The sequence below is a fragment of the Setaria viridis genome, chromosome 3 (assembly GCF_005286985.2).
Source record: "Setaria viridis chromosome 3, Setaria_viridis_v4.0, whole genome shotgun sequence".
NCBI lineage: Eukaryota > Viridiplantae > Streptophyta > Magnoliopsida > Poales > Poaceae > Setaria > Setaria viridis.
Window position 1 is genome coordinate 39,409,117 of NC_048265.2, and position 24,332 is coordinate 39,433,448.

Consider the following 24,332-nt stretch of genomic DNA (forward strand, 5'->3'; position numbering starts at 1 on the left):
CCAACCATGTGCAATCCGACAATGAGGATATCACTTGAGCCTCAGAGTCATTATTTTATTTGCCTTTGCATACATGTCCACTATTCTATATCTTCTCATCCTTGAAAACCTCACATTATATGGTTATTATTATGATCATTGGCTCGGAAGAGTTTTCGTAATTTGATAATATAAGTGTTAATTCTTGCTAAGCCTTGTCCAAGATCCACCACATAATGAGTGACTTTTTGAGAGATGAGAGCTTGTAAAGTAAATAGGATAGCCACATCTAATTTGAGCGACATGATAGTACTTGGAAGAGAATATTGGTTTTAATTCTTGTTGCAGGGAGAATACTTTAAGATGAAAGAAAAACCCTCCAAGGCGAACCAGAAAGTAAGTGTGATTAACTCTTCAAGTAACTTGGTTCTAATAAAAGCTGTGGAGTACTTGTTGCCTTGATAAGTCCTTGAACACCCATACTTTGATTATCTTTGCTGCTCCATTAATCGTTTGTTCGAAAGGCTAGATGTTTGACTCGCTTGCTCAAGTTTGGTTCAAGATCTTTGTTCAACCCATTGAAGGAGTTTATAGTCGCCTGACTTGCTCGAGGACGAGCAAGAGCTAAGTGTGGGGGGATTGTTGACGCTCGTTATTTACACACTTTTAGTGTTATTTAACTAGTGTTTTCATTCATATTCTTATACTAACCCACCACTTGGCACTTGAAATAACCTCCTTATTGCATATGTGTTGTATTTTGGAGCATATTGTATTTTGGCAGGAAATACGACATAATAAACGGGTTTTGCATAAAGATCTTAATGAAAATTTTGACATAGGTTGTCGAGGGAAGCCAGCATGAGGAAGGAGAAGACCAGGAGGGCCAGAAAGAGCCTAGGCCAATCAGCCTGGGACCCTTATGGACAATCGGCCTAGTCCATTCTGGGGTCCGATCGACCTCCCATTTCTTCAGAGTGAAGTCTACGACGTTGTCTAGGATTTTTTCACCGACATCGACCCAAAGCCGCCGCCTATGAAGGACTATAAATATCCCCTCATGAACATCAAGGAAAGAGAGTTAGAGAAGAGAGAAAACACCACGAGAACACCATCCACCACCGCCACAAGAAGAAAAAATGAAGAGAAGATTGGATCTACAACAGGCCACACGAAGAGGAGCACCAAGGGAGGCAAACCCCGCCCCCCAAGCCGATCAGCTTGGAGGTGCCCAGGCCGATCGGCCTGGGGCTTTCCTACCCATGTTAGTCTTCATCTTTGGTCTAGTTGATCTACAGGTTTACCCCCTTTTGCGTCATCATGTGTAATGGGGTAATACCTCTGTTTGTCGTCGAGGTTATATGGAGATCTTGATTTGTAAATGTTGAACCTCTGTTTAAGATCTATTTTGTTGCATTCATATCTTGATGATGCTCTTTTAGGTAAAGGCTGGCCAGCGCTACTTTGGGTTACTTTGTTGCTTACCTAGAATGATCATCATGTCGTGTTCTTGTTCCGATAGTTGAGTACGCTTGTGTAGTGATAGTAATGTGGGAGGGACAATGTTGGGCATGGTTCACATCCACTCATGATAACACTTAGATCTAGTTCTTTCATGCATGAAGATTGCATCTACAAGTGATCCTAGATCCCTAGAACAAGAATTTAATCTATCTTGTTTACACCCTCTACTCTCTATCTGCTTGATATCAACTGCTTAGTTCTTTTGTTAGCATAATCATATCTTATACAAAGAGCTTTCAGTTACATTGATTTGTGCTTAGTTAAGCGTGCAAATCCTTTGTTCCGTGGATTGATAAACCTTCGGGGAATCTCTAAGGGAAAAGCTACAACTGATCCGTGCGCTTGCGATTCACAAATTGGCATGCTAACTGCCGTCAACAAGTGCCTAGAGGAGTCATTCTTTATGCTTTTGATATTCACATATAGGATCACATCCTAACAACAAATAATATATTAACACTGTGGGGATTGATGCAGTCTCCAAGTCAGAAGTTTGACTAGTAATTTTTATTGCAAAACATTTATAAAACATACTCTTTCCATCCCAAAGACAAGTCATTTGAGGAATTCATATCAACAAGGAGCTAAAATGACCTTGCATAGCCCTTATTAATTAGCCATATTTTGTGTAGATTATCTGACTCTTGCACAAATGCACACTAAATGAGGTAGCAATGACTTGTTTTTTTTTGCCAAATTTTGAATCCTAGAATGATTTATTTTTGGGGGATGGAGGGGTACAACCGTGTCGAACCCTTAGTAAGATGGGGGGATAGCAGTTCCATTTTCTGAAAATACATTTTTAGATACATGTACTCATATAATTTTCATGTATCCAAACTTCACCTATATAAAGTAGTTGGTAAAAAACTTGGGAAGGATTGATATTGGGGACCTGACCTCGTGTTGAGTCCCTTTTGGCCATAGAACCCAAGTTTATTTGTTTTTGCAAGAGATCCTTGAGGCTTCATGAGGTTTAGATATATCAGATGATCAAGAGGAAACAACAATGAAAGTAGTCATGGTATGGGTGGCTTCACGGACTAGCTAGGGTTTAGGGACATAAAGCTACAGACTATCTGAGCCGGGAAGTTTCAACATTGACACAAGGATTTGTCTCAAGTGAGCATGTTAGAACCTGATTGATGAGGAGTCACAAGGATCAACACAACGCAAGAGTGAAGCCTTCCTATGAAATAAGAAGTGCAAAGTTACACAAAATGTTGCAATGAGGGGTATAAAAGACTTTTTGCCCTTGTATATTATAGGATTTTAGGGGTAAAAGCCAAAGAGAAGGATTAAGGTGTGGTGGAAGAAGGAAATTGTATCATCCAAGTCATCCTCTCCAGGACTAGACGTTCATAAATCGACCTAAATAGGCCTAGAGAAGTCTAGCTCGAGGACATAAAATTTGAGCTCTCACCGTGAAGTAAACTGATATGTATTCTCATATTTGATTCGTTTAATGTAATTTATGCATTTCCATGTTTAATTTTCAAATTTTATTTGATTAACACTATAACAAGAAAAGATCAAAGAAAACAAAAAATTTGGACCAGTAGGGTCGGCCATGCCCACACATGCACATATAGCCACGCTACCTTGCAGGCATCCAATACTTGGGTCAGCTAATAGGGAGGCAAATAGGGTTTGGCCAACCATCATTGGGTTGGCCAGCCTATGCTTTCATCGTACTGACACTCTCCTACAAGAGAATGCCTAGAAGATGGAGGAGCTATTTTCCTACTTTAACCCACACCAATAGTCCTACAGAAGACCAAGTTTGGGGAAGGAGATCCTCTATTTTATTTGTTTTTGATTTTCGAATGAAGAAAACTAAATAAACCTAGAAAATCACAAAGTATTTGCTTTGTAAAACAACTTCAAATTGGGGCATGAGATCTTGTTTATAATCCACCACTTTTTGAAAAAGGTGCATAGTTGCTCTTTTGATATTCGACGTACCTAGTTTACAACTCAACTCTCCCTTAGTGCTTTAGTTTGTTGGCATGAGCTAATTCCATGAAAGACTGAAACTTTGTGGAGCACTTGCTTTGATCCAAGCCTAAATTGTTGTGAGGCATGATATAGTAAGACTAGAGTAAAGTTCTCTCAATCCCTCTAGTAAGGGTAATGTCTTGGAGGTTTTGATCTTCAAAGATAAAATAAAGATTTCCTAGATGGTTAAAATTCCTACCAAGGCCAAATGTTTCACATGATGATACCTCTACATAACTACTTAATTTTATGATGAGTTTTTTGTTCAAATTTTGAGTTCTCAAGAGGAAGTGCCTTTCATTCACCAATCCATTCCTTCATGTTCATCATATTGCTAGTCCCACATATCTGATAAAGCCAAAATTACATTTTGGATTCAAGCATCCACCCTATTAGATGTTCACAACCCCATCCATAAAAATACAAAACATTAAAAGTGTTATCCCTCCATGGTCTTCTAAATAGGGACTCCAGGCTATCCAATCAATAAAGTCTCCCAAAAAATCGCTGCAAAAGAAGGATCCAAGCTGGCTATTGATATTTAAGAAAAAAAGAGAGAAGAAGAGAAAATAGCTCATGATCTTAAGGGGAAGAGAGATGATCACCCAAAAATAAGGATTCCCAAAGACCAATCTTCCACGTGCCAGTCCATCTTGCCCTTTATCAAAATAACATCTCTTTTCCATGATCAAAGTATGAAATGTTAGAACTCTCTATGGAACTAACCTTCAGCTTAGCAATATATAGTTTACAAATTAAGTAAGCATCATTCCACCTATCTGAGTTTCACATAAGCCTTTATACATGAAGGAAATGAGGCTAAGGCTAAAAGCCTTTGGTGAGGTATTAAACACTCCTGAGCGATTATCAAGAGTATCATTGAAGCAACCTTGTTTTCATGGCAAAACTTTGAAAAACACTAAGATAAGATAAAAAAAAACAAGGGTTGCGCAAGAATAATGCCAATTCAAGTTGTTCTACCTTTCAATCGCTCAAAAGTCAAGGGGAATGCCATATACATCGAATAGGCACAAGGTTATGGTAACTACACTCAGGGTAGGAGTGTTGGTTAGTGCATAGGTGTCCGCAGGATGTTGACACCAATGCAACTTCTGATCTACTAATACCTCACTATAGCCTTGCTTGGGATGAGCAAATTTCTAAGTTTGGGGGAGCTTGTTGACTATTATTATCTTTATATTTCATCTATTAATTCATCGAAAATAGAGGAGTATATAACATGATCCATGCATATTTATTGAACTAATAAAGTTCCACAAGTCTTGGTGTATACTTGAATGTAGAAGGATAAGTGAACCAAAACCCGTGCCAATTAGCCTTAGGACAGGTTCGACAGACCCCCTAGGATCGGTCAACCCTAGCCAACCCTCCCTCTGGCCTTCTCTCCCATGCAGTGAAACACACTTAGGATCAACCCAGACTGTGGGGGATCGAAGGTAGTTTGATCCAAGGACCCTAAGTGTACCTCACTTGGATCCATTGGCTCACTAAAAAACCAAAACAAGATGAACTTACCCGTCAAGACACATGGCTGTGCATCGCAGGGCTGTCAAGCTAGTGGTAGGGTTGGTCATCCCCACCTGGTTCGGCCGACCCTCTCCCGGGTTTTTGACGCACAACACCCTCGGACAAGACACTTCCTGACTCTAGGATGCAATACAGACTGTGTACAGGGCAAGGTGATTAATCTGAGGGTGGCTTGACCTTCCCAAGGTCGGCCAACCTGGGCCTACAACCAACCAAGGTTGCCTCACCATACAACGCTAGCCCTTCCTTGCACGCCATAACCTCCATCATCTCTAGCTCTATGGCTCCTTCAGTGACCACTATGGAAGTGCACAAGAAATTTCGCACTTGTCAGATAGGAACCCCTGAGCCCACCAGAAGACTTACGGACCCACTCAAGGGAACATACCCGAAACCTACTCAGACATAAAGGCTACTCCGCAGGGCGCGTAGACTTCATGTACTACCCGAAGACTAGTCGGGTCAGAAGGAAACCACTCTACCGAGTTAGAGTAGGACTCTGTAAAACGCACTGGCCTAGGACTCATACGCAATCTGCCCTGTAACCCTACTCCCCTGACTATATAAGGGCGGGCAGGGACCCCCTCCAGAACAACGAACAACGGAGAACAAGCTCAACACAATTTACACACAGGACGTAGGGTATTACGCGATCTAGCGGCCCGAACCTGTCTAAATCATGTTTCTTGCATCACCATCGACTCTTTCATTCTCGATGGCACCATCGACTCCTTGATTCTCGATGGCACCCACTACACAAAAGACCACCTAGGGTACCCCCTAGGCGGGTTGCCAGTTTAAAACACCGACAGCTGGCGCACCAGGTAGGGGAAGTTGCCGAGTTTCTTCGCGAGAGGTTGATGGCACCAGTCATCATCAAGCCCATTTTCTCCTTTGAGATGGACGCAACCTTCGTTTTCAGCTCCTGGCTGTGCATCGTTGACGACGCTGGAAACTTTCAACGCCGCATCATCGGCAATCAGGAAAATAAGCATCTTGACAAGAATTTTCTTCAAGAAACAAAGAATCCCGCCGAGAAAATCCAAAATTTCAACGTCAACGACATCAAGTTCGACTACGGCTTGGACTCGACCTCGACTCGGACTAGCCTGCACAGGCTGATGCCCAAGTTATCCTGCAGGTCGATTTGAACTTGAAGTCGATTCCCGCACGGACTCCGCAACGCAGCCGTGGTCCACCAAGGTTTCCTCACTCAAATCCAATCCGAACTTGAGTCAGTCAAGGACTGCGACTATGACTTGGACTACGTCCAAGAGATCCCTTTATCAGGCCTAGCTCAAGGTTTAGTAATTTCTTCAACTCCACAGGGAAGATTTGTTTATTGGCCTAGGATGAAGCCATCTTTCCTAGCCCAAGCTTACGAGTCACGCATTGTTGCTCACATAGACAACCTCCAATATCAAGAGGGCATCCCGCTCACTTCAACACACGAGGAAGGAAGCACCACAGATATTGCAACATCGAGCTCTAGAAGGTACTACCCGGACAGGGAAATCTTTGTCATCACATCACAAAACAACGACGCGGGTGCCAGCCTCTAGAGAACTCCTCGACGGGTTACACAACTCGATGACATTTCACAAGATGAATCATCAGCTATGCTCGAGCACACAATCAAAGAAGAGCACACAATGCTGCCCGAGCAGATCGTCGCCAACTACTAGCTACAAACATTCCTATCATGAACCTCAAAAGAGCATTCAACGTAGTGCAAGCTCGAGAGCACAACACTCCACTCACAGCAATTGCCTCAATCAATCTCATATCAACTCTCATACCTCATGACAGAGACAACGAGTTAACAACCCAACTCGCAGAATGGGGTAATGGGTTAATAGCACAACTCGCAGAGCAAGCTTACAAACTACTCGACAAAGAATCTCTAGTCCCATCTATTCCTCGCAACTCGGCCCACCAAGACAGCAGCAGAGACATCGCAGTCCACAGTGGCCATCGCGAGGCTCCAAGAAAAAGTAATGAAGTAGTCAACCAGCCAAGGCAACATAAACAAAGGCAAAATAGAGATGAACACGAGACCCCAAGGCGAAATAGGGATGCAGGAGAGGCTAGCTGCACTAATTCTGCAAAGAGCCCTCGCCACCACAGAACTGATCGCGAAGCCTCAATTTTCAGCGACCTAAGAGAGGTAATCAATAACAACCGTTGCCGCGAACGCGAACGTGAAGTGGATGACTATAAACATTTCCCCACCTTCACCACATAGGTAATGAATACTAAACATTCACTTCCCCATATGCATGGAACCCGTACCGTTAACATGGCTCGAGTCACTCAAACCCAAATCAATCGACTCCTGGGAAGACTTGACAAAGACTTTTACCAACAATTACGCGGGCTCCATGTCTCACCCAGGCAACAAAATTGATCTAAGACAAGTCAAACAAAAAGAAAGCAAGACACTCCGCGACTATCTACGCCGTTTCTTTGAAAAGAAGGCTACATTAGTTGACATTTCAGAAACAGATGTCATCGAGTGCTTTCAAAACGGCCTCTATCATCGTCGAACATACTAAGACTTTGGCAGACGTCGTCCAACCAACGTCAAAGATCTCAAAATCATGGTGCAACAATAGGCAGACGAAGAAGATAAAGAATGTGAGAGATTCAGCTCTCATCGCAACTGCAGTCGCGATAACAACAACAACAATCAAGAACAAGACAGAAACCGAAACAATGATACTCGAAACAACTACTCGGGTAATCAGAATTGCAAGCGCAAACCCGACAACACTGTTGTAGCTATGACCAACTCAGGCAAGAAAGGGTCACACAAACATAATGACGGGCCCTCCAAGAAACAATGCCCATGGTATCCAAAAAGCAAACACTCGGCGATTGATTGCTACAGCATGCGCCGAGTAATGCAAGAATTACCCGCACCACCCCCTCCCGAAGACTTTGGTCAAAAGAAGGACAAGGGTAAGGGCAAAGTCAATAAAGATGACGAAGGCGAAGGTGAGTTCCAGACTGCCTCTAAAACGGTCAATGTCATTTTTGATGGAATCCCGGGTACCATGTCCAAGCGGTCCAATAAGCTAGTACTCAGAGAGATTATGGCCATCGAGCCAGCGGCTCCCACACCACTCAAATGGTCTGAGATACCCATAACTTTCAGTAGAAAGGACCAATGGACAAGTTTCTCAGAACCAGGCCGATTCCCTCTAGTACTCGACCCTGTCGTTGCAGGTTCAAGACTTACCAAAGTACTCATCGACGGTGGAAGCGAACTCAACGTCATTTTTGCCAAGACACTAAGGAAAATGTGCCTCGACATCACAGACATGCTCACTCCAACGGACTTCCCCTTTTACGGGATTGTCCCAAGAAATGCGGCCATACCGCTAGGACAAGTCATCCTACCAATCACTTTCGGCACCAAGGAACATTACCTTACAGAGTACATCAGGTTCGAGGTTGCCGATTTCAAAACTTCTTACCACGCCATACTCGGAAGGCCAGCCCTGGCCAAGTTTACGGCTATACCACACTACGTTTACCTGGTACTCTAGATGCCAGGACCTAAGGGCGAGTTGACACTACGGGGAGACCTAAGACGATCGTACGAGTGCGACTTAGAAGCTGTAGAAATCGCAGCAACTTCTCAAGCACCAAGCCCCATGCAACAAGTCTTCTCGGCTTCAAAAAACTCAGCCCCACAGAACTCGAGATTCCAGGAAATAAGTCAGGATCAACAAAGGTGAAACCAGGAAGCGAGAAGGACTTCAAAACCGTCGATCTCCAGACTGGCGACTCGTCCAAGACAGCCCTGATTGGAACAGGGCTTGACCCTAAATAGGAAAGCGCGCTCGTCAGCTTTCTTCGGTCTAACCATGACATCTTTGCTTGGAAGCCAGCTGACATGCCCGGTGTGCCCAAGGAGCTGATTGAGCATTCACTAAATGTCAACCCCAAAGCCACCCCAAAAAGACAACGACTATGAAGGTTCGCTTAGGACAGGAGAGATGCAATCAAAAAAGAGCTAGCCAAATTACTCGCGGTAGGGTTTATCAAAGAAGTTTGCCATCTTGATTGGCTAGCTAACCCTGTACTCGTTCGCAAAAAGAACAATCAGTGGAGGATGTGCGTCGACTACACAGACCTCAACAAGAATTTCCCAAAGGACCCCTACTACCTAGGATTGACCAAGTAGTCGACTCCACAGCTGGATGTGTTTTGCTCTGTTTTCTCGATTGCTACTCAAGCTATCATCAAATAGCCCTCAAAGAAGAAGATCAAGCCAAAATAGCTTTCATCACCCTGTTTGGAGCATTTTATTACAAAATAATGTCTTTTGGGCTAAAAACGCAGGTGCGACCTATCAACGTGCCATCCAGATGTGTTTCGAGAAGCAACTATACTGCAATGTAGAAGCTTATGTAGACGACATAGTCATCAAAACAAGAAATCCGGATGATCTAGTTGTAGACTTAGAAGAAACCTTTGCAAGTCTACGAGCATTCTGATGGAAACTCAACCCTACCAAATGTTTTTTCGGTGTACCTTCGGGAAAATTACTCGGATTCATCATTAGCCATCGTGGCATTGAGGCCAACCCAGAGAAAATATCTACCATCACAACTATACAAGCTCCAGCTGGCATCAAGGAGGTCCAACAGCTTACAGGCTGCATGGCAGCCCTTAATCGATTCATCTCAAGACTTGGAGAATGCGGATTACCCTTCTTCAAGCTACTCAAACGACAGGACAAGTTTTAGTGGACAGAGAAGGCAGACAGAGCCTTGACACAGCTCAAGGAATTCTTGTCAAAACCACCAATCCTCATGGCTCCATCTCCACATGAAGACTTGCTCCTATACATAGCTGCTACTACTCATGTTGTTAGCACAACAATAGTAGTCGAAAGGTCCGAGCCTGGCCACAGCTACAAAGTCCAGAGAGCCGTCTACTTCGTCAGTGAAGTACTCTCTGACTCCAAAACTTGGTACCCACTGGTACAGAAGCTATTCTACGCAATCCCGCTTACTTCACGGAAGCTGCGACATTACTTTCAAGAACACAGCATATCCGTCGTCACCGACTTCCCGCTCAGCGAAATCCTTCACCATAGGGATGCAACAGGTAGAATCTCCAAGTGGGTGGTAGACCTCGAAGCTCTATCTCTAGACTTCAAACCCAGAACAGCTATCAAATCCCAAGCTCTGGTCGATTTCATGGCGGAGTGGAGGGAAAACCAAGTACCAACTCCAGTCAAAAGGCCAAAACATTGGGTTATGTACTTCGACGGTTCCCTCAAGCTTGAAGGCGCCGGCGCAGAAGTACTCTTGATTTCTCCAAAGGGTGAACAACTCAAATACGTTCTCCAGATCTTTTGGGAAGTCTCAAACAACGAAGCCAAATATGAAGCACTACTACATGGTCTTCGTCTTGCAATATCACTCAGAATCAAACGACTACTGGTATATCGTGACTCGCTAGTCATCATTAACCAAGTCAATGATGAATGGGATCGCAACAAGGAAAACATGGACGACTACTGCAAGAAAGTCCGCAAGCTAGAGAACAAGTTCTCGAGCCTTGAGTTTCACCATGTCATCCGCGACAACAACGTAGTTACTGATGTGTTATCAAAAATGGGCTCAACCCGTGCAGAAGTTCCAGCAGGCATTTTTGTACACGAGCTTCGCAAACCTTCTATACAAGAACAAGCTACCCTAGCAAATACCAATACAAACCCCCCAGAACCCAACCGAGAGATCATGATGATCGAAGTCGACTAGAGATCACCGTTCATTGACTACATCAAAGAACAAAAGCTACCATCTGACAAGAACCAAGCTGAACAAGTCTCATGACGAGGAAAGAGCTATGTTCTAATCGGAGACAAGCTCTACAAAATGAGCGCATCGTCAGGGATACTCATGAAATGTGTCACCCGAGAAGAAGGCTAAGAAATCTTAGAAGAAATACACAAAGGAATTTGTGGTAATCACACCTCTTTGCAAGGTAAAGCTTTTAGAGCAGGCTTCTACTGTCCTATGACACTAGCTGACGCAAAACAGCTAGTTCGCAAATGCCAAGGTTGCCAATTCTTTGCCAAGCAACAGCATGTCCCCACCTACAAGCTCATCACAATACCTCCAACATGGCCTTTTGCATGCTGGGGGCTTGACATGAAGGTCCAACTCCCAACTGTGCCAGGAGGGTTCAATCAAGTACTCATAGCCATCGATAAGTTCACCAAGTGGATTGAAGTCAAACCCGTCACTTGCCCCAAGGCAGACCAAGTCCTTAACTTCCTGGACGAAATCATACATCGTTACAGCTTCCCCAACAGGATCATCACTGATTTGGGATCCAACTTCAACAATCACAACTTCTGGGAATACTGCGAGAACAGCGGAATTGACGTACAATACGTCTCCATCGCTCACCCAAGGGCCAACGGCCAAGTCGAGCGTGCCAACGGCATGTTACACGAAGCTCTCAAGAAAAGGTTGCACGACATTGGCAACACGAAAGGAGGGAAATAGCTCAAAGAACTACCTAATGTTCTTTGGGGACTACGCACTCAACCATGCAAGCCTACTGGGCACTCTCCCTACTTCCTCGTATACGGGTCAAAGGCCATCCTCCCTGCAAACATCATGTGGCAATCCCCCATAGTTGAGCAATATGACGAAGGAGTATCAGAAGAAACAAGATGCCTAGACCTAGATAGTCTAGAAGAAACAAGATGCGCAACACTGGTTCAGTCAGCCAGATACCTCGACGGGCTACGATGCTATCACGACTGTAATGTCAAAAAGCATTCCTTCAACGTAGGTGACATGGTCCTTAAACGCATCCAAGATACATCAGGGCTGCACAAACTCAACTCGTCATGCCAAGGTCCCTACGTCATATCCAAGGTCACAGAGCATGGATCATACCAACTACAGGAACTCTCAGGTGAAGAAATACCAAACTCTTGGAATATAGAGCATCTGTGTCGCTATTACCCATAGCAGACTACAGCACATGTACTCAGGTCTTCACTCATAGTTTATTGAACAGCAAAGTTCTTTGGCAAACACTATCTTTGCCTCCGTTCGGCTATTCACAGCCACTCAAGCTCTTCAGCTCTGCGAGCCCCAGCGCTCCGCTTTCAACTTGATTCCATCAAGTCTCTTTGAGTTATTACAACTCGACAACTATTCACAGCCACTCAAGCTCTTCAGCTCTACGAGCCCCAGCGCTCCGCTTTTGACTTGATTCCATCAAGTCTCTTCGAGTCATCACAACTCACCAGCTATCCACAGCCACTCGAGCTCTCCAGTTCTGCGAGCCACAGCGCTCCGCTTTCGACTTGACTCCACCAAGTCTCTTTGAGTTATCATAACTCATCATCTATCCACAACCACTCGAGCTTTTGCGAGCCCTAGCGCTCCACTCCCGACTTGTTTCCATCAAGTCTTCGAGTTATCACAAATCATCAGCTATTCATAGCCTCTCGAGCTATTCAGCTCTATAGAGTTTCAACACTCTCACCAACTTGTCCCTACTAAAGCGGCTTCACAAAGCCACGACTACGGTGCTACTCATTTTTTTTTCAAAAGCACAAGACGATCGCAATTATCAGACAGAGAGTACTCAAGCTTACTTCATAATTGCTTTCTTTGCTTTAACAAAGCTCCACAGAGTTACATTCGACTACCAAATGAAGTTAGGGTATTCAAAATACAACACAATTGCACAATGACTGCAAGCAACTACCTATTGGCAGTTAGAACAGAAGTCCCAGGCTTTTACTACATCACAAGGATACACAGGCCTGGAGACTGCTCGACTACCAAGGTGCAAGCAGTGTCAAAAGGTAGGACCTGCACACGAGGAAGCTATGCAATATGCAGTCATACCCTGGTCCTTTCCCCTAACAACACCAGGAACTCCTTCACCACTGCTCCCTCGATGGCGACAAAGATGAATCCCCAACGCAGGATCAGGAAGAAAAGTACTAGGAAGACGAAGTGCACTACCCAAGCTGCTCCCTGGATAGCTTCAGTGCATAGATCCTTACCACATGCCACACCTCCACCTCTGATCAGGGAGCCGGATAAAGACCACGGAGCTCATCATCTTTCACCCGCGAGTTCCAACGCGGACTGAGCTGGATCGCGAGTTGCAAGATGAGGCATGCGGCAAACCCTCCTACGAGGATTCTTCTAGCATCGCGGCTATCCTTGCGAGCGCAGGAGTCTGTGGAGGGAAGGTGGCTCTAATCTATAAGGAATCTTCTAGCACCGGGGCGCTCTTTGGAAGCTCTCTACTATCAAACAACAGCAACCTGAAGCAAGCCATCGCTATACTGAAGGGCATGATCCTGGTCGAGTACCCAGGAGCTTATTTATAGCCAAAGGGCCGCAGCTGCCAACTACTCATAGTTACTGCTTGCTCGTGATGATCAGCCTGAGGCACTGACAAGGGCTAGGCAGACATTTTAACTACACGCTCGTGACCGCACTGAGCACAGCGGACAAAACTAAACAGTACACCCATGCATCCTCCCAAGTATAAGGCAATAATAGTCATAGTACCTTCAATAGCAACCTCAATAATTGGAGACCGCAACGGATACTACAACTATTCGATCATTCGGATTTGTTTTCTCGACTACAAAATCAATCAAACAAAAGATCATCAATCACTTCTCAATAAAACAAGATTTACAAAAGAATTGTTTGAGTACACCCACGAGTACTTGACAAAAAATACAACTTGAGTTCAAAAGACTTGGGTTCCTCCAAAGATACGAACTCGGTCATCTTTGCTGCAATGGGCTCAGCATCCTCAAGATACTGCGCATAGGCATCCTCTATGCAGTTCCGGGCAACTCCATCACCAACCGCTGTCAAGTCTGCCCTTGGGTAATATGACTTGACCACTGCAAGGACTTGCTTGCAGACAATCTTACAAAGTCCAGCAAATCTACCTGGGGCAGCTCTTAATCTCTCGACTAGTGAGCGAGCCTCAGCGTCATCTTTGAGTGGAGCAATAGCGTTGACTACGTCCTGAGCCGCACTAGTCAATTCCTGCCATGCCTCTCAATAGTTCTGCCATGGCTTCTGTAGGACACCATAGCCAATGCCTGCATCACCCCATTCCGATTCTATCTATTCCTCTAATGCTCATAGGCCGCTCGAGTTTCAACCAATGTTGTCCTAAGATAGGCAGCCTCGTCGGCTACCCGGTCATGAGCATTTCTCCAATCAAGCAATTGACTACTCGAAGTGACCTCCTTGCTTTAAAGTTCTACGCCAAAAAACCATGTAGATCAGAATCTACGACTACGATCAAACATACTCAAAAAACTATGAGTACTCACCCTGATATCTCTGGTTCAGAGATCTATAGGGACTCTCCAATCGCTCCTGGAGGACTTCATGATCATTCCTCTCGATCGCAAAAGACTTTGCAACCTCCTCATGAACCTTCAAGGAATCTGTAAAGTGGCCACACTCTTGCTCTAGTTGCGCTACCCGTTGCGCGGCTTCACTGCGCTCCTGAAGAGCCCGAGTATTTCTCTAGGCCTTATCATACAGATCCTACAACAATACAAAACAAGCCATCAAGACTTGTCAAAGCATAGTTAGTCAAAGAAAATGGGTTATACGCACCTGAAAGCTTTGGATAGCTCTCCTAATCTCTGACTCTGGTGGCACCTCGAGTACCGGACCCCACTACTCTTGGCGACTTCAGGCTCCGACTCTTTACCCACAACACACCCTGACAAGAAAAATCATGATTAACTACTAGATACAAGGGAGTTCCCCTTCCAAAAAAATGTCTACACTCAAGTAACACACCTATTGCGCCGACTTCACCCATTTCTGTTGCAACAACCAGTGCCAAGGCACCAACACTAATCGCACTCACAGTCGACGCAACTTCAGCCGTTGAAGGCGGCACACCCCCAAAACTCTCGGGGACTATTGGGCCCTCTACCGAGCGGATGACCTCCTGCAGCATGGATATAGTAGCACCTAAACGACTTGCGTCGTCGATCTCAAGTGCATCATCCATAGTCAAGTCGACTATGGGCCCAGAGAGTATAGTCGGAGGATCAGCCTCCGCCCTCGTCTCCACGGGAATAATGTCTTCAACATCCCTAGATCAACCAAGTCACAACATCATCATCTGTCTATAGAATACAAAATCATCAAAAGGAAAGATTACACAAACCCTTACCGGGATGATCGCGGCGGCAAACAAACACGCTTCTTCTCGGCTACCACTGGCTGGATACTCGGCATCACAGGGGCCACGGGAGGAAGGTCCTCCACTCCTTTGCCAAGTCCTGAAAGAACCAAGGTTGAGACTACATCACACGACTACAAGAATAGACCGCGTACTCACCACTGGCAATATCCTCAGACAACAAGGCGTCAGCAGCCACCCCTGGTGTCTTCACAGCATCTGCCAGCTCAGAAGTCATAGCCTCATCAACTGATGGCTCAGTAGCCTGCTCGGGGGCTACCAACTCAGGGGCTACCGACGCAGAGGCTACCTGCTCGCAGGCTGTTGATCCTGAGTTCAAAGGCGGTGCCTCCACAGGCGGCTCTTCAACAGCCACGACATCGGCAACTGCGTCTCTAGCAATCGTGACTAATTCATCAGAAGTAGCCTCATGATCGCCAAAGGTCAAGTCGGTGGCCTTTTCAATACACAGACTAATATCATCAGTATTCTGCAAGTAATACGACTAAGTCAACAAGAAACTCAAGAGTACTCAAATGCAACGCGCAACTATGCACCTTGGTACCCTGCGACCCCTTGGGGGTCAAACCCGAAGAAGTCACATCATGCTGAGTAGCGGCTTTCTTCCACACTACTTGGTGTTTCTTAGTTGGAGGAGCAGAAGGTGCATCTTCAGTATTAACCACTACTACCTCCTTACCTGGAAGGCGTGGGCAAGAAACCAAGCAGTATCCGGGACTACAAACCACAACACAACATTGTTACTCGGAAAATAATACTACATCTTTGACTACTCGAAATAAGCAAAGAGAAGCAAAAATACCTCTGTTGGTCAATACCAACCATCGAACTGCCAAGAACTCCCGGGAGCACTGGCACTCCTTGATAATTCCTAAATAACTTACCCAGCAACGCCTCCACATCGTCATCGGATATGTCTTCAGAAGACATACGTGATAGGTCATCAAAACCCGAATACTCGAAGCCTAAGTGAGCACGCTGCTGCAAGGGCTGAACTCTTCGCTTGAGGAAACTGCGGCCACATTGATCCCAGTTAAACCCAAAGATCTTAACTCGGCCATCTGCACCAACAGATCGGTGATCTCAAGGGTATCCTCAGGCTCAGTCACCCAGTTATCCGCATTCTTTGGAGCATGGCCGGTGACTACTGGCAAGACAGGATCATGGTTGCCAATATAAAACCACCTCTTCTTCCAGTTGCCATGGGAATCAGGTAGATCATACTCAAGATAAGCACTAGAGTTCCTCAACTGAAACCCAGCCCCTCCAAAGACTTTTGTCCTAGTCGTGCTGGGTTGTGGCTTACACCGAAACAATTTCCTAAATAGAGCCAGACTAGGCAGAACACCTAAGTACACCTCGCACAAGTGTACAAAGATAGACATATGCAACACTCTATTCGGGTTCAAGTGTACTCACTGAATATTATAGTACCCGAGAATACCTCGGAAGAAGTCAGAAGTAGGCACTGCTAGTCCCCTTTCCACAAAATGAGCCAACACCACCCTTAGTTGAAGAAGCTTTGCATCAACCAAAGCCTAGACTGTCGGTGCCTTCATCACAGAATGCTGCCAGGTGATCCTAGGAGGCGGCGGCGTGGTCTAATTCGTTCGACCACACTTGGGCGCCGACAACTCGGGCTTCATGCCCTTCTTGGATTTGAATCTCAACTTGCTGGTGGCCGCAGCCTCCCCCTGGACCTTCTCGGGTTTCTTGCCCATCTTCTTGACACGCATCAATTGATCTTGAGGAAAAAGGAGGGAGGAAAAGGCCGCAGAAAATCTCTCTCCTAAAGACCAGGCAAGGGCAACAATGGCAACGGCGGCGCAAGCATGAGCAGCGGCGCTAGGGTGGCAAACAAGGGGCGCAAATTGCAGATCTGCTGAAACAAGCGTATCAATAATTAGCACTGGCCCCCCCTATTATATCAGCAACATCTCCGGATTCCACCCGCTAATTAAGCAACGGTCAGATACGACTCAAATTTACCACCATAATGTCCAACGGTTACTCCAACTAAAAGATTGATCCCTTCACCGACTACAAGAAGTCGTCCAAGTGCTCGGAGGCTGCATATACCGTGCCCATTGGATAAAGTTTTCTTTTTCTGAAGACTAAGATGGAGTGAAGTTACAAGTTTGATCCTCAGCCTGATTCTTCGATTCAACCTAAGGCTCGGGGGCTACTCGATATGGAGTGCGATTGTCATCGCACTACCATGAAAAAAGTTTCAAAGCAAAGACTACTCGAAGCAAACATCGGGGACTGCTAAGAGTACCTTCTAGTCACGCGACAGCTCCGGTACTCGAAGGTTGGCCGCATGGAGAAGTACTCAAGGAGCACCAGGAGGAAGTTGGGCGACATCTTCAAGTACTCGGAGCTATTTCTCTCGACTACAAAGTACTTGGGGGCTTGTCGGCTAGGCACCCCTGGGCCCACCAGAAGACTTACGAACCCACTCAAGGGAACATACCCGAAACCTACTCGGACATAAAGGCTACTCCGCAGGGCGCGTAGACTTCATGTACTCCCCGAAGACTAGTCGGGTCAGAAGGAAACCACTCTACCGAGATAGAGTAGGACTCTGTAAAACGCACTCGACTAGGACTCATACACAATCTGCCCTGTAACCCTGCTCCCCCGACTATATAAGGGCGGGCAGGGATCCCCTCCAGAACAACGAACAACGGAGAACAAGCTTAATACAATTTACACACAGGACGTAGGATATTACGCGATCTAGCGGCCCGAACCTGTCTAAATCGTGTTCCTTGCGTCACCATCGACTCCTTGATTCTCGACAGCACCCACCGCACAAATGACCACCTAAGGTACCCCCTAGGTGGGTTGCTGATCTAAAACACTAATACCATTGTCATGTGATACAGCCGAATAGTGGAAGTGCACATAAACATTGATCTATAAGAACCCTTGGAGGAGGAATCTAGTAAAGGATACCTACTTTCCTCGAACAGGTTTGGTCGGCTGTAGATCTGAGATAAATCACTCCAATAAGCTATTCTTCACATGACAATGAATATATATATTATCACCACAAGCACACCCCTAGCATCTTTTTCTTGGAACTCTTGCATAGTTTGTTCCGTGATCTCTTACCTCTGAAGGGCCCAAACACACTTGGCCATTTTACACTCCATGAGCGAATGTTTGCTTGAGTCTGATGCACCACAAATTGCATAGGTGCTCTTCGTGATCATGTTCCTATGATGGAGGACATCTCAAGACATGAGAGAATGTTGAGTCAGCCTCCATAAGAACACTCATAGATTAGAAAAGACTTTAATCTATCACATGGCAGCATGTTCTTCCCCATGGTACTCAAAGCTGATGCCTAGTCCAAACCCCAACAAACTAGCAAAGGCCTAGGTGCCCCTCTATCCACACCCACCTCCCCAGAGCGAAGCACTAGGATACTTCTTCCACATTGGGCCTGGTGAAGACCCAATTGTGGCCTAGATTAGCCAACCTCTTCTACCGGACAAGGCAAAAGTCTCTTCTGTGCTGCTCATGTTTGGGTCCAATGAGAAGGCCCAACAATGTGGGCCGCGAATGCCATTTCAAGCACAACCTATGCTAATCTTTTCTTCGTTGATGTATCCTAGACTCCTCCATACGGCTAAAGCCCATGTCATCACCGAAGCCAAATAATTCTTCGAGAAGCAAAGCCCATGGACCTGATATGGGTTGAGAAAGGCATAAGATGTGACCCAGGTAATAGCTCCCCTTAGGCATTGGAATTCCTAATTGTTACTCAGATAAAAACTCACTATAACGCATATGATCTTTATGACCAATATCTCGTGATAACATACCAAAATGTCATAAGGTCATTCATTTTTATGACATTTTGTAGGGGACGATATGGTTTAGGGATGAAAAACAAAAGCTCATCTTTAAGGATAATTAGAAATCATCATAAATTATTCCAATATCACATTGTGAAGAACACTCTTTTATTTCCATGACAACTAGCAAGCGTCACAAATTTATGACGATGTTGGATTGTCATATGTTTTTCTATGAATCTTTAAAACAAATGGTGGATCCCACCTCATTTAATAATACCACAATTTTTGAAAGAAAACTTTTAAAAATGGCTATAAACTAATTTGGGACCCTTAAATACCATTCAACGGCCATTTTCACAATTAAGCAAGATGAATTTTAAATTCATAAAGTTTCATAAGTTTCTATATGTCAACTTGTTTTGTAGGAAAAAATATCGATATCATCAATAAAGATTGCAAACATATTACTTTTAACTTTACTTATTCTTGTGAAAGTCGTGTGATTTTCTTCATACATTGTAACCGAGTTTAGTTTTTGTATTACTTGCAACTACTAGAATGGATGTCTAATGATTTGCCTTGACATATTGTGTCACTGTTCCGAATCTTTGGGCATTAGTATGTCATCTCTTGATGTATGAATTTTTTAATCTAAAAGGCTATATTTGAAGCTATAAGTATGTTTTTGTATTACCTTGTTGTAAATATAGTGTTAATTCAAATATATGCAAAAAATGGTTCACTAGATGTTTAAAGCAAGGAAATCTTCAATCTGTTTGGGGGTTTCGTGCTGACAATTGGATCCGCAAGCCAGCCCAACTAGTGTGTGTCAGCTTTTATCGCTCTCTTGTATTTTGGCCTATATTTTCACTCGATTTTTCTTGTTGTTTTTTTCAATTACCAAAACAGAGTGATTTTGGTTGTCTCATCACCCAAATCCCAACCTTGCTAGATAGTACTACGTGCCTTTCGCTCGTTAGCAAAAAAACAAAATACTGAGACAATAATAAAGAAAAAAACATTCGATTGTTATCAAACGAAATGAGACTCTTTGGCGGTGAAAAATCCAACAGCCCACAAATTCGAGGGCCTGACCTCGTGAACGACACTAAGCATCGAGATGGCTCGGATTCGATGCGTTGGCTGGCTCTAACAATGAAGGACAAGTACGTGTTGCTGCTCACCGTCACCGGGAACGAAAGGGGTTGTGTCTGCTAGAGTAAAAAGAACTAATCACAGAATTTATCTATTTATGAATTTTGTAAATATTTTTAGCACAAGAGACATGTATACTCCTCGGTTTTCCTATGTATATCCCTAGCACAGTACGGGTATTAACTACTAACCAAAAAGAAGTATGAGTTCAAAAAAAACAATGCAAAATTCTCATCTATGTCCCTGTAAAATAGATGATACAAATACCTTCTTTCTTCGAAAATTTCAAATGTAGAGTGAAAATATCGCAATGACTACACTCTTAACAATATCCATAATGGACAAATATTGTGAGACGTATACTCCCGAAGCTACCGATAAACATGAAGCTAAGTGGAGGGAATAGTATCTTGCCGCGCAATTGTGTACGTGCATAATCGGTTCCTTAATCAAATGAGAACGACGTTTACCGGGCACCCGATGGCGTTTATGCATGCAAGTAACACATACTTTGACCGGACCAATCCTTGTTGCGAATTGATGAACATGAACGCGTGCCTGGTATTGCCAGAGGCATCTAGTGCTGTCTACCTCGTATTCTTTCCACTTCACACTGAATTGCATGCCGAAAGGCCTCTGGGCCAGTCGTTTGGTCGTGTCCTGCAGGCGACGAGTCTTGTGGTTCAACTCTACTTAATTCCTAGCCGGCGCGACGACTTGGACGACGAATGTTGCCAATGGGACAGGTAGAATGTTCCATCATCACTTCTTCATTTTTGGTCCCTCATTTCCAGTCCCGTCAAAATCAGATTCCCATCTTGACTATGTTGAGTCTACCTTGCACGAATCAGTCAAGGCATTATTGTTATAAGCTCAATGACAGGTGGGGCCTCCCGAAAAATTGACATGTCCATGGACAAGTGAAGTTAACCCAAGGGCCATTGGTAGGGCAAACCGCACTAGTGTATTAGAGCTTCCTCCACAATGCATGGTGCTCACCTCGATCCCCATTTCAGACCGAGGAAGACGACGAGTGCTTCAGAATGATCGCGCAAAACACTGCCCTAAACCTCTCCGTGCTGTTTCTCCTCGTGCTCCTCTCCGGCAGTTCCTGCTCGGCCGCCGACGATGTCGACTTCATCTACCAAGGTTTCCAGCACGCGTCGGGCTCGGACCTGGCCCTGGACGGCTCCGCGTCGGTGCTGCACGGCGGCGCGCTCCGGCTCACCAACGACAGCAACCGCCTCGTCGGCCACGCTTTCAGGAGCTCCCCCGTCCGCTTCCTCCACGGCGGCGGGAGGCTGGCGTCGTTCAGCACGGCGTTCGTCCTCGACATCGTGACCGTCGGGAGCGGCGGCGGCCACGGCCTGGCCTTCGTGGTCTCCCCTTCCACCACGCTCCCCGGAGCGTCCCCCGAGATCTACCTCGGCGTCTTTGGACCAACCACAAACCGCAACGCCTCCAACCACGTCCTCGCCGTTGAGTTCGACACCGTGATGGACCTGGAGATGGACGACATCAACGGCAACCACGTCGGCGTCGACGTGAACAGCCTCTTCTCCAACGTGTCGGAGCCGGTGGCGTACTATGCCGGCGACGGCGACAACACCAAGGTTCCCGTGACGCTGGAGAGCGCGCAGCCGATCCAGGCGTGGATCGACTACGACGGCGGCAACGGCGTCCTCAACGTGACCGTCGCCCCGGTGTCCGTCGCGACCCGGCCTCGCCGGCCGCTGATCTCCACGAAGCACGATCTCCGGCCGGTCTTCAAGGAGGACATGTACGTCGGCTTCTCGTCGTCGACGGGGAAGCTGGCGAGCGCGCACTACATCTTGGCGTGGAGCTTCCGGACAAACGGGCCGGCTCAACCCATCAATCTCCGGCGGCTGCCGAAAGTGCCGCGGCCGAGCTCGGGTCCCTCCAAGCTCGTCATCGTCAAGTTCGCTGCCGTGGCTTGCGCGGGGACGCTCGCGGTAATCGCAGCGGGCATGGCCGCCGTGCGCTGGGTTAGAAAGCGGGCGGCGCTCGCTGACAAGCTCGAGGACTGGGAGCTGGAGCACCCTCACAGGTTCCCGTACAGGGAGCTCTACAATGCGACTAAGGGATTCAAGCAAAGCGAGCTTCTTGGCGCCGGCGGCTTCGGCCAGGTGTACAAAGGGGTCCTCCGGCGGCGGCGCTCGGCCGGCGACTTGGTGGCGATCAAGCGGATCTCCGCAGGCACGAGGCAGGGAATGAAGGAGTTCGTCGCCGAGGTCGCGAGCCTCGGGCGCATGCGCCACCGCAACCTCGTCGAGCTCCGCGGGTGGTGCAAGCACGGCCAGGACCTGCTCCTCGTCTACGAGTTCATGCCCAACGGCAGCCTCGACTCGCGCCTGTTCGGCACCGGCGCTGGCGCCGCGGACCGGGATAAGGCGTCGCCGCCGCCGCTGGCGTGGGCGCAGCGGTTCGCCGTCCTCGGCGGCGTCGCCCGCGGCCTGCTGTACCTGCACGAGGAGTGGGAGCACGTGGTGGTGCACCGCGACGTGAAGGCCAACAACGTCCTCCTCGGCGCCGACATGGGCGCTCGGCTCGGCGACTTCGGCCTCGCGCGACTCTACGAGCACGGCGCGGACCCGGCGTCGACGCGCGTGGCGGGGACGCTCGGGTACATGGCCCCCGAGCTCACCGTCACCAGCCGCGCCACCACGGCCGCCGACGTCTTCTCCTTCGGCGCGCTGCTGCTCGAAGTCGCGTGCGGGCGCCGCCCAGTGGAGCCGCCGCCGCCGGACGAGACGACGGCTGACGGCGGTGATGCGCCGGACGTGGTCCTGGTTAGGTGGGTCCGCGACTGCGGGCTTGCCGGCGACCTGCTGCGCGCCGTGGACCCGAGGCTGGAGGGGTGCTACGACGAGGGGGAGGCGAGGCTGGTGCTGTGGCTTGGCCTGATGTGCAGCCAGGTTCGGCCGGAGACGAGGCCCACCATGAGGCAGGTTAGCCGGTATCTCAGCGGCGAGGAGGCGATTCAGGAGGACGCGGAGCTCGTCTTCTCCGGCGCCAACACGGCCGAGTACTTCGGGTCGTCGGTCTCCATGACGTGGTCCTCCTCCGGCGGTACGATGTCGGCCAGCTCGCTGCAAGGCGGACGGTGAACTACTACCTTATATAGAATGCTGCAAGGGCGCACACGTATGTCGTTGTAGTATTTCTTTTCTGTAAAGATGTTGAGATGGACATGTGTAACTGTTGTGTAAATGTTGGTTCTTTTGTCATATCCTTTTTGCGCAGGGTTACGAAAACCCTCGGGAAGCAACGGGACGAATTGTATGTGCCACTTACCATTTAGCTAATAAGCCTGTGGATATTGAGGTTCTCCGAGAAGAAGTGCTTCCTGGTATGCAGCTGAAACAAAGTTCTTCCTAATGGTAAAAAGAGGAGGGTTCACAGCTGGAGAAACGGCTTTTTAGTACCAGTTTCCAACTGGGAGTCCATTAGTACCGGATCAAATAATCAGTACTAAGGGGTATCTATTAGTACTAGTTGATGTTACCAACCAGTACTAAATTGTTTAAAACTTGTTGAACAGCAGAAGGCTCATATGTGTAACATGCGTGTGCGCAATGCCTGAGATTCGAACCCATGACTTCAAACCTCGCGTGATCCTTCCTTATCATCTCACCTACATAATACATGTGATAGAGTTAAATATATTTTCCTTTTAAAGTAACCCATGGAAGAGCCTCTAGTACCGGGTTATAACACCACCCGGTACTAAATGTCACTTTTAGTACTGGGTGGTGTTATAACCCGGTACTAAAAGACCACTAGGAACTTCCAAATTTGGACTCGGTAATAATGTTAGCATGGGACGAAATGTTGTTTTTCTAGTAGTGGTTGAACGTGGGTGCTGTTCTTATTTTGCCCGATAGGTGCGGGTTGTTTTACACTGAATTTTGTTTCCGGGATGCCCATATATTGTTTTAGATTTATTAGGAGGTCATCCCAAGAAACTGCATCGAGAACATTTCTTCTAGCTAAAAAAAATTCAGCCTACAAACGTGGGCTTTGCCAAATCCCATCTTGTAA

At 46.6% G+C, this 24,332-nt stretch overlaps 1 protein-coding gene across 1 annotated transcript; it reads left to right on the top strand.

Annotated features, from left to right (window-relative positions):
• The first annotated feature begins 21,055 nt into the window (after window positions 1-21,055).
• Window positions 21,056-23,882, top strand: LOC117847526 (L-type lectin-domain containing receptor kinase SIT2). The gene is made up of 2 exons (XM_034728739.2): window positions 21,056-23,435; window positions 23,535-23,882. Exon 1 carries the CDS (start codon window positions 21,314-21,316, stop codon window positions 23,396-23,398), a length of 2,085 nt encoding a protein of 694 aa, XP_034584630.1. The 5' UTR covers window positions 21,056-21,313; the 3' UTR covers window positions 23,399-23,435; window positions 23,535-23,882.
• The last annotated feature ends 450 nt before the right edge of the window (window positions 23,883-24,332 follow it).